This window comes from Phyllostomus discolor, chromosome 13 (assembly GCF_004126475.2).
Source record: "Phyllostomus discolor isolate MPI-MPIP mPhyDis1 chromosome 13, mPhyDis1.pri.v3, whole genome shotgun sequence".
Taxonomy (NCBI): domain Eukaryota; kingdom Metazoa; phylum Chordata; class Mammalia; order Chiroptera; family Phyllostomidae; genus Phyllostomus; species Phyllostomus discolor.
In genome coordinates this window covers 22,091,790-22,103,402 of record NC_040915.2, presented here as the reverse complement: position 1 = coordinate 22,103,402, position 11,613 = coordinate 22,091,790, and the positions used below count along the sequence as shown (strand labels likewise).

The window sequence follows — 11,613 nt, the reverse complement described above, 5'->3', positions numbered from 1 at the left end:
ACTAGGCTTCTCTTGGAAACCTCTCCTTTTTCTTGGGGCCAAATATTATAACTTCAGAGCTCTGAAGAAACTCCTGGATCTGGCTCAATTCTTCCCATTTAAGGTAATAAACTGAGCCCACAAGCATGTCTGAACTGGGGCCTGTAGGTTTGTTTTATTCACATGCAACTACATTCTTTAAAAAAAAAAAAAACAATGCATTGTTTTGAGAGACCTCGAGAGATTAACTCCATAACCTCCTCCACCTCACCACTCCCACGCAAAGGAGAGGGAGACACAATCTCATCCAGCACTCTAAGCGTTAAACTCAACCCAGAGTCTAACACCCAATTGGCCAAACGCTGGGAAAAGATCTGGTTTTTGCTGCCGTTGGCCAATGAGCACCTGGAGTGGGAGGGTTTGAAGATACTAAGGAGTTTTCCCCCCTTTTTTCTCTCCACCCCCTCCCATCAGCCATCGCCTGCCCCCCCTTCAATCCCCAACGCCGCCAGTTTGTTAAATTAATGCAGTAAGAAACTCTGAAGATCTGAAGGAGTCTTGGCCAAAGGAAGATGGGTGAGCTCGGAAAACCAAGATATATCTGAAGCCTTGGGCTCCTGAGCCCCTGGGAGTCGCCATGGACCCTAGCAGCCCCTGAAACTTGCCCTGAGCTCGCTCACGTCTGCAGCCCCGAGCGATGGGACATCTTTCCTGCAGCGATCGTAACTTATTCGGCGGGGACCAGAGAACAGGAATCACAAGGCGACAGCAGACAGACACACAGGCAGGGGAAGGAGATTCCGGGACTCGGTCGCGATGCGCCAGCCTGGCACATTCTCCGGGATTTAACTGAAGGCAGCACCGTCCATCGCTTCCCCTCGCCCCTATCCCCCCTTCAGGCCAGCCCAGGGGCATTAAACCCTACTCTACCCAAGATGCTCACCCAATCTAACAGTCCGCAGCCAGCGCTCTGATCTCCACGGAAGATTCTTTTTCCTTGCATGGAGCTGGCCGTTTAAAGAGAAAAACGGGTAAAAAAGAAAATATACCCACCCCCAAACGTGCCTCCCCAGCGCCGCAGGGAGCCAACAGACACGCTGGAGTTTAACAAACAGCAATACTCTTCGCGCTCCCGAAAAGCAGGGCTGGACGCTCTCCGCGGTGCTGAAACGCTTCGCGGCGGCTGCTGTCCGCGGTACCTACAGCCCCTTGGCTCCAATTTCCCCTGGGGCTTCCCCTCTGTACCCGCTTCCCCGCCTCCCCTTAGCATCTGGATTATTTTTTAATAGCGCTCCCTGGTTTTATAAGTACCAATTTGAAACATTTTTGGCCCCATAACTCGTGGACTACAAAGCACAAGGACCTGAAAATGTACAGCTTCAATACTCTTCGACTCTACCTTTGGGAGACCATTGTATTCTTCAGGTATGCAATTTTCTACTAACCACATCGCTCTGATGAAAATGGGGGAAAGGAGCACGGAGGCTGACTCTGTCCGTGATCCCCTCATTTGGGGGGAGGGGTATCGTATACCGCTGCAATCGGGTCCTTCCATCCCCCGCTCCCCCCTCCCCAGCCCCGCCCGCAGGGTGTCTGGTTTGTGCGTGGAGGTCTGAGACAGTCGTTGCTCTGGCAGCTGTTTGCCTGTTTCTCGTGATTTGTTTGCCCTTCCGCCTGCTACACCCCCGCCCCATCGATGGCCCCCAGCCCCCCTGCATATTGGCTTTCGCTCAGCTGGGGACTTTAAGGGGAAGCTTGAGGAGTTACTCAGTTTAATTAGGACTGCATTCTCTCTAACCGCAGTGCCGAAAACCTCAGCTCCCCCGTCTGGGGGAGCCAAGTGACAACTAGCGGCGACGGGGGAGGTTGCACTGGAACTCACTGGACATAAAACATTTCATTTTCTCTCCTTTTTGTGCTGTTGTTGTTTTCTTTTTCTGTGGCCTGTGGAAGTGTGCTGCTGAGGCTCAGTGCTTGGAAACGATAGTGTGATGACCTCAGTTTGTAAAGTCCTGAACTCGGGTACACAGTGGATCCATTTAGAAACAGATTCTGGGAAACATCTCCCTTTTGAAACTTTGACTCTCTCCTCTCCTCTGCTCACCTTTCCAAACTCTGTTAGATGAAGGTCCTGAACTGATGGGCAATTCTTGTTTGTGTTTTGTCTCTTAATGTATGTCTATCCCTGACTCAGTAGCTGAGTTTTCCCACCCATTTTCTCCCAGGTTAAAATTCTCTATCAACAGGCATAGCATTCTTGTGTTAGTACAAGCAAAAAGTGAAAAATCGCCTCTTCAGAAGCATTGAAATGGATAGTCCTTTTGAAAGTGGGTGAATGATGCCATCTTCAGAGGTGGTTATGATAAATTCCATTTACATGAATTGAAAAAAATTATCCTTCTTCCATGACCTGCAGGGATCATTAATCTTCCTCATTTTAGATGCCTGCCTCTCATGTTTTACCATGGCAAAGGACTAACAGTCATCTGAAAAACCTATGCTAGGTTGCTTTTTAAAATAAGTAACAATCAAATATTATTCTCCCCTGTCATAAATCAGTACATAATTCTTGGATTTGGGCTTTTTTTTAACATTGTAGAGAACTCTGCATATGAATGGTTGGTTTGACTAACTGTCGGTTGGACTATTACATGAACGACACCTCCCCCTAGACTGTAAGGGTCTACATGTAAGCCTTTCTTCATGTCTTTCTCTTGGGATGAAGAAAAGACCCCTCTCCTTCTCTGAGCTACCCAATATTTAAAGCTTCTAATCTCCAGTTCAAATAATCCTTTGATAGGCCACAGTCCTGCCCACAGCTCAGAATGCAAATAGCCAGGGAGTCAGATAGAATGAAAAAAAAAAGTGCAACAATCCAGGGCCTTGTGAAATGTAGCAACTTGGTGGGGGAAAGGGCAGAAAGTATCCTCTGCCCTTTTAATTTAACCATACCAAATCATTTCTCCCCTTCATACATAGTAGAACTGTAAAATGCTGTGGAGGTGGAGTTCTTGGTAACATTTGTATGCAAATTGAGTCTCTGTTTGGCATATGGAGACAGAACTGAACCAGAGAGATTAAAGAGCAAATTAATAAGACCAAACACATCACCCCCACCCAACTCCTTTTTTCTCGATGAATAGTACGTAATGTTTGATTTTATTCTTCCAGACATCGTCTTTCAAAAGGAAAGCACAGTCTAAAAGGTTTGCCTGGTAATCATCTTGATAAGGTTATGAATGTACCATGTTAATACTTTAAGCAAACTGGTGGTGGCCTATCAGGAAGCATCACTCCGCATCGGCTTCCCCTACATGGGTCAGGATGTGTGTGAGCGACAATGGAGCTGGGCTAAGGCTCCATGTGTTTATAAGGAAAGAGAGTCGTGACGACGGAGGGCTAGGAAGGGGCTGGCACCGCTGCACTTTCAAAACACAGAAATGGCTTCAGCATTTGAGGAGTCAACGCTGTTTCAGAGATAACCTGAAACATAAAATAATAAAAACGAGAACTGAACTAGGGAAATACCCTTAGCAATTTTTCATAGAGGTGAAAAAAAATGGGTTATAGGGAGGAAAAGTATTATCATTGTGTAATTGGCATGGTCACTTCTAACTCTCTCATTTCCTAAATTTTAGGTGAAAAGTAAGGAAGCATTAAAATCTGGGGGCTCCACAGAATGCATGTGGGGGTAAACGGGGGCTGACAGCTCCCTAGAAGGTTCTGTGTGAATAGCCCCTCCTCCCCCAAGGGACAGGTGTTGAGTTAGGATGAGCCAATCCAATCACCTCAGGCACCCAGGTACTCCATAGATTAAATGATGACAGCTGCTCACCTTGTTGGGGAAACCTGGGGGCTAGAAAAGGAAAACTCAGTAGCAGAAGTGCTGCTGCATCAGCACGTAACCAGCGAGATGGCAATGATGACAGCAAAACAAATACAACAACAATCAGAGTTCGCAAGGCAGAAACCTCACCCGGCGCCAACAATCGAGGCCTCAGAAAGAGCTGAGGGGGACAGAGACTGGGGTCCTGGGAGACAGACAGCATTGCGGTACTCATCGGCTAGGTCCCCACAAGTAAAAAGAGGTGATTTGGTTGAAGTTCCTGTTTTGATATTTGAAAAGCCCATGGGTCTAAAATTCTAGGAGCGACATATTAGAATAACCTAAATTTTGTCTCTTTATTCTTATTAATGGGGATAGGGGTTTTTATCCAGGCTGGTCAAAAATAATAGGCAAAGAGGTGTTTTTTTAATGGTAGAAATGCATTCCTTTCTAAAACAAAGGGAACTTGCTTTGATTCCCAAAGCCCTTACAGAGACTTATGGGTGGGAAAGGACCAGAGTAACCCCCAGATTTCCTCACCTCAGTAACTCAAACAGACCCATGGTAAATAACCATGTCTCTCAATCTTGGCACCTCTGGCAGTTTGAACTGGACAATTCTTCATTAGGAGGGCTTTCCTGTGCATTGTAAGATGTTTAGCAGCATCCTTGGCACCAGAGCACCCCTTCTCCAGTCGTAACAACCAAGAACCCCTTCAGACACTGCCAGAAATCCAGGGCTGGGGGACAAAATTGCCTGCAGTTGAGAACCACTGGTATGGAGTAACGACTATTGAATCCACTGCTCTGATGCACTAATTATAATGAGAAAAGTCTATTTTCCTTGAGAAAATGCCCCTCATGAAACACATAAGCATCCCAGGGAAGCAAAAAGAGGCCTAGCTTAAGTCGAGAAGGGACTAAAGGCAGAGGACATAAACCAGGTCTAAGCCATGGGTAGTTTCCCCAAAGATGACAGCTTTTTGTTATGTGCCAGTGTCACCTGCCATCCCAGGAAATGGTCCCTTGCTCAGGATTTTGGACTGAATGTGGCACACACTTGCTAAGAAAGGTCACCCAAACCTTGAAGGGAAAATGTTTCTTCGCTCAGTAGGGTCAAGAGGAACATGGCAAATAGATATTTTTTTTTCATATCTCGGTCCTGAAAAACTACCCAGTTGAAAGGTAAATGTGCTTTCCATTGAGGTGGCCCCTCTGGCTTCCTGGTCTCCAAGCTTGCTGAGCGGGCCAGATGACCACCTGGGTCTTTCCTCCTGGATCATAGCGGTATCCTCCTGAGTCTCACCTGCCGCTGCACTCTGGGCACTGTGGAAAGTGTCTAGGAGCTACTGAAGTGGGTCAAGGACTTTTTCCTAAGGAAAGGAGCCCCTTGGGCAGGTTTTCAGTAGGGCTAATCAAAATGTCTCTCTACCCATTTGGGGGCGCTTAGGAACCTTGAGAAAGAGAAACCATTATGTCTTCTGTTCCCATGGGGCAGCTTGGACAAGGACTCTAAGGTAGTAAACAGAGTCATGCACTGGCACATACCTCATGCATATTTGCAAAACTGGTATGAACTTTCAGGGGGTGTTTAGGGAACTTGCTTTGGAGACCACCTTGGGAAAGAGGTCGCAACCACGTAGTGCAGTGGAAGAGTGGCCAGGCTGTGATTTGAGAGCCCCTTCTAGAGTCAGCTCTGCCCCCACCCTGCAGCATGGCTTTGACAAGTCCCTTTCCCCTGTGAGGACTCAGTTTTCTTACTAATGAACTCAAATGACTGACTCCAACACCTCTGAGTGCCCTCCAGCTTCGCATGAGGTCTTGAAGAGAGACAGGGGCCCGAGCCCACAAAGGCTCAGGATGAAGCCGCTTCACTGCTGACGCTGCCTTCATTTCCTGACCAGGCATTTATGTATCACGTGCCCATGTGTCCAGTCCAAAACTAGGCACTCCACAGGGGAGACAGAGGTAACAGATGCCACAGTCCCTGTCCTTGCAGGAAGGGGAGACGCGGCTCCCTTTAAAGCTACATCAAAACCTTCCTCCTTCTTCAGAGGGCCCGCAGAGCTCAGCCAGCCTGTGCGCGCCCTGCGACAGCACCACATTTATGTGGGCGTCATTAACTTTATTTCCTTCATCAGCGGACAGAAGCCAGAATGATTTCTAAGATGGATGGCACTGTCTCCCGTCTGGCCATCTCGACGCTATTCTGCAGGTTTTCTGCCGCTTTAGACAAAGTGGCCTTGGTCCAAAGGGCAGAAGACCTGGGATCCAGGATTTAGCGAGTGGCATGACCTTGAGAGGGTTCTGTGACCTTTCTGGCCTCAGTTTCCCCAGCCAAAAAAAGAGAGAAGGAAATGCACAGATCATTTTGTCTAAAATCATTGTTAGCTCTGCCAGCCAAGGACAATGTTCTTCCAACCTCCTCCATAATAGAACAGTTTTGGGTACAGCCATCAGCATATTTTAATTATTATAAGAAAGAACAACATTGAATTATATTCAGGCTCAGCGATCTGAAAGAATTCAGGACCTCACTAATACCTTCACTCTCTGGGGAGTTACCCCAACCTAGAAACAATTATTGACACGTCCCATAAATATGTCAGTTTCCCCAGAAAACGCTTCATATGATGAGAAAATAGGATGCCTGATCACCATTCTCATAGGTCTCAAGAATGGCCTGAGAGGGAGAGCCAAGTGTCCTGTACTTTTTTATCAACGATTCTGTTTGGCTTTTTCTCCCACAAAAAGACTATGTTTTAAATGTTTGTTTACCAAACCCCACTCATAAATAACTTATTTTCCTTCTATGAATCAAAGGCATACATAACTGCCAGAAATACAAACACCATAAGATAAGCAGAAATACAAACACCATACTGAGTTGACCAAAGAAAAAACAAAAGTAAAGGCACACGATGCTCTCGGTTCGTCCATAAAGCCTTGTCAGAAGTGTTACATATGCAGTTTGTTAAAGTCTCTGAAATGTTTCAGATGGATTTTGAGTCCTCATTACTGTTTCATGAACACCCTAGGTACCCAGGGACCCCATTTAGAAAACATTAGATTTGATTTATTCTGATTGCTCCAAGAGAAGAATTGAAGTAAATGGATAGATTAAATTTTTAATGTATTTATGCAAATTCTGATTTGATGTCATTTCAAACTATCTGGCAGATCTGTCACATGGCAAAAGAGGCCACCTCAGTGGTAGTGAGGGTGCCTGTCAGTGGAGGTATGCAAGCAGAGACTGGGCATCCACCTTCCAGGAGGGACATAGAAGAAATACGAACTGCTTTTGTGGGTTGAGATTTGTAATTTGCTACAACAAAGTAAACAAAACGCAGATCAGAAGCAAATCTTCATGATACTTAAGTTCCCTCCTTTCCTGATTTCCAAATTACCATCTGATCTCTGTAAGATCTCTATGCTCTAAACACATACTCATACCTTTTTCTTCTTTAAAATGGGTTGTATTGTGAAACGGGCAATGACCACACACACACACACCATACAACAAAGGATTATTGAAATGAAATCATCCCCATTATGTAAGAGCCTGGTTGTGTGCAATGAGAACACCCTCAGAAGAAGAGACTGTCAGAGCCAGAAGGACCAACGGGAAATGCACTGGTCCATGGCCATGCAGGCACGGGTGGTGCTCACAGGATGGACCTCTGGGATGGCTAAAGGCCTCTCGGCCCTGAACTCCTGCTGTCTCTCCTGAACCAACCCCCTGTTAACCCTGATGTACAACTGATAACACCCTACGGCTGGCCAGCAAGTCCATTCAGAAAGCACACTGGAAGGGGAAAATGCCCAGAGATGGCGGGGAGGGGCTTACCCGAGCCCTGTGTGTGCTTTGTAGTGCAATCCCTTCTGAGGGGAGCTGAGGCCCCAAAGCTTTTGAATCTCTTTATAAAGGATCCCTTTGTGGTTTTTTGAAGTTGATATTGTCCGAGTCTCCCGAGGCTAATTCAGTGCAATTAGATTACCACTCTCTGCCTTTGAATTCGGCTGTTTTCCAGTGTCCGTTGCTGAATGAGTTTGCCATCTTAAGAGGGAGCTGCTGACAGTCAATCCCAGCCGTGAAATGGGCAGCGCTGCCTCCCGCTTCATGTCCTGGGCAGCCCACAGGCACCTACAGAACCAGCCTCTGCTCCCTTCCTCGCCAGGTCCACCCTCCATCGTCCACTCATTTACCCCACAGAACCACACTTTCCTTCGGTGTCTTAAGTACCAACAGAATCACAGAGACGTAGGGCATTCCCTGATTCAACAGTTCTCAAATCTAGCCATGAGGAATCCTAGAACGCACTTTCCCACCATCACACGAGGCTACTGACACAGAATCTCTCTGGATTGGGACCAGGAGACCTGGAATGTTCGTGAGAGTCTGTAAGTCAGTGCTTCCCCAACTTCATGGAGGTGCTGAGTCAGACCCAGGAGAATGGGGGTGGGGCCTGAGAGTCTGCATTACTCACAGCCCCCAGCTGATGCTCTTGCTCAGGGACCAAAGGTGTGAGTAGCAAGGCTCCAAATCATTCTGCCTGGGGGCTTCTGATGGGCCCTTTTATTTTGCAGATGAGAGGATACATGACTTCCCCCACCCCCCAGGTTACAGAGGGAATGGCAGAGCTCCTAAAACCCGGCCCAACTGCGCATGTCCCCAGACGTGTTCCTGTCAAGTCCATGTGGCTGGACTCTGCCACTGCACTTTCCTTCAGCCCTCTCACACACTGGCCACCCCCCTCCAGCCACAAGCACGCCCCTCAAGAAGGGCTCCTCGGAGAGTGATCCACATCCCCTGAAGTCCTAGTGCCCCAAAAGCTCTCACTCCCACGGTGGGGAGCTCCCATGCGGTGACATTGCGTAAGAGAGGGCCGCCTGGAGAATGGGCTCTGAACCCTGGGACACCACAATAAGAATCTGTCGGGACAAATGGAAGAGGCAGGTGCTGGGAACCCATGGATTCTCTCTCTGAGGATGCCCGCAGGCCAGTCTTCCCGTGCACAGTGCACCCGCATCCCTGCATGACCAGAGGCCCCCCTCGCCCTACCGGATGTACAGAGGCTGCTGCCCATCCACTGTCTGTCCAACTTTGACCCCTGTCCTCCCTTCTTCTCTACCTCCTTGACCTATCACCCTGTCCGCCAAAGCATGTTAGGATCCTACCCGCGGAGCAGGGTAACTGCTCTGACCTTGGGCCTTTGACAGCTGCATGATCACTGCCACAGGCTCAGTTCTGCAGCGCTCCCCGGCTCTGGAGGACCGCGGCAAGGCCAGGCCGCTGCTGTCCTCACTGCCAGGCCCGAGGGCCGGCGCTCGGACAAGAGCACTTCACAGTTTATAGAGAGTTTCACATCCTCGACCCCATGTAAGTTTCCCAATCACCTTGAGAAAAACAAAACAGCAGTTACGACCTCCATTTGAGAGCTGAGAAAACTGAGGGTCTGAGGAGAAAGATGACTTTCCTAAGACCACGCTGTTGATCTCAGAGTAAAGCCAGGATTCCAATGCAGACCTTCCCCCTGGCCAGCCACACTGCCTCTTCCCCGTGAAGCTGGAGTCCATGTGTGTCCCTGGCCCTCTATGCTTCACACCCATTCCTCTTTACGTGTTCCTCTTAAAGCTGCTGCCCTATGAGCTGGCACAGACAGGAGGCGAACAGCCTTCCCCTCTGCCAGTGGGCTGCAGGGGCGGAAAGAGGCCTATGGGAGAAGAGCTGGGAATTTGCTCTGACAGTGTCGTTTCCTTCCGATTCTTAGCCAGATGGGTGTTTCTTTCTCGGTTTGTGATCCTTTTGAATTGTACCATACGTGCACACATTCTTTTTTAAGTTCTAAAACTAGATGTAAGCCTAAAATCCCCTTCAATAATGATCTCCAGGTCCATCCCAGCTTTTATTTATTTAAGGAGCTTCTTACCTGATCACTTTTGTTTTGTTTTTACACACACACGAAATGGTGATATATCTATTCCAGTAGTTACATGCCCATATGTTGAAACATACTGGACTCTATCGAAATACATGTGCTATCTATTGCAATACGTATACTGTCGCTTCATGGAGCCACACTGCCCACACAGTTCTGTGGTTCATCCTGCGCGCGTGCCAGCACGTCTGGGGCAGCTGCCCCGTTGGGGCTCCCAGCTCACCTCCGACGTTGAACTGTGGCAGGCCACTCTGCCATGGATTTCCCATTGTGTCCAGCCGTCGCCCTGCTGCTGGGCATTTACGTTTCTTCTAACTTTCCCACTGCAATCAGTGTGGCTATAATCGCAGGGCGCCTACGTCTCTGTGAACACACGTGACCGCTGTCCAGGCAGATAAGGAGGACAAGGGCTGGGACTGCTGGGCCCGCAGCGCGTGCATCTTCGGTGTTAATAGACACCTCAGGTGGACACCCCTTTCTTCCAGAACTCTCCCTCCCTGCCTCCCTCCCTCTTCATAATGCTCCATCTCAGCCTTGGCTGCAACCTTGACTACTCATAATAACCGTTACTATTGAGTGTTTATTCAACAGTATATACTGTGCTAACAACTATATGCTTCATCTCCTAAGCCCACAAAAGTCCTTAGACGTAAGCACTATTACATTCCCATTTTACAGGTACCAAAACTGAGGCATAAAGAGGGTGTGTAACTTGCCCAAAGCAAGACAACTAGTAGGAGGCAAAGCCAGGATTCAAAGACAGGTCTGACCCCAGGAAACACTCTTTTAACCACCGCTTACCTACTGCACCACTGTGGTTACTCCAAGAACGAACCAGGGAGGAGGGTGGAGACTGAACTGGATGAGGGGGAGGGGCCAGAGTTTGCCTCTCCAGATTGTCAAGGGCTAGTCGCTTGCAAGTGGGTCTAGACACGAATGAAGTTAACATACATCTGTAACTAGATATGAGTGTTCGGTCTCCATCCTTCATGTAGGAGGAAAACGGTGCTGACCACCACCCTGTCCCAGAGCTACATGGTTGGGGCTCTGAGGGTGGAGACAGGTGACTGCAGCCCGTCCTCTCTTCTCTGTCCCACCTGCCTTGTGACCGAAGTCACTACATTGGAAGAGCTGTCGAGGATTATGGGAGAGAACTTCTGATTGAGTTGGGAGGTCAGGAAGAAGGACAGCACATCTTCTGGTCTGTTATTAATTTTATTTAATTGCTACTCCCTAGTACTTAGACCGAAGACCTTCCCAAGCCTCACACTCTAACCCCAAACACACAGGACTGCGTGTACCCAGTTTCCCTGCCTGTTCAGTGTGGGAGGTTGGAGAAGCCGCCCGGCCTCCAGCCCTGGAGGCCTCACCACAAGCTCCAGGCCTGCCACTCGCAAAGCAGCCCCAACTCAGAGCACCTCCAGGCCGGGGTGGGCCGGGGGGGCACACTGGAGAGAGGCAGCGAGGGCTGGGCTAGCTCTCCTTCAGGACCATTGCTTCGTGGGTGGCACTTAGTCACGGCCTGTGGGAGGTGGTGCTGTCCGACCAGGCGGTGCTGCCTCGGACACCTGTTTCCAAGAGCCCTCTGAGGGGCACCAAGGACGTCCCTGGGTGCGCCCCCAGCAGACCTGCTGCTAGCGGAAGGAAATAATACAACAAACGTCTGTGTCTCCTAGTACCAGCTCCCGAAATAAACTTGCTGGTTTGTTTGTTTACATAATAAACACGGTACGTGTTTGTTATCAAATATTTAAACCACATAGGGAGATATGTTTAGAACTAAAATACAGAGAAATCTTACTCCCTGGGGTAAATCACTTAAACAGTCTGATATTCATATCTGCAAATGATCTTAATAGCAGGATAATGA

General features: G+C 48.5%; 1 protein-coding gene across 2 annotated transcripts in view; it reads left to right on the top strand.

Moving 5' to 3' along the window:
• Window positions 1–458: 458 nt before the first annotated feature.
• Window positions 459–11,613, top strand: part of GLRA1 (glycine receptor alpha 1) — a 71,951-nt gene continuing 60,796 nt past the window's right edge. For both annotated transcript variants that reach the window (XM_028528436.2, XM_028528435.2), the window contains exon 1: window positions 459–1,404. In XM_028528436.2, coding sequence (XP_028384237.1) covers window positions 1,349–1,404 — 56 coding nt within the window. In that variant the 5' untranslated portion in view covers window positions 459–1,348. The remainder of the gene's footprint in view (window positions 1,405–11,613) is intronic.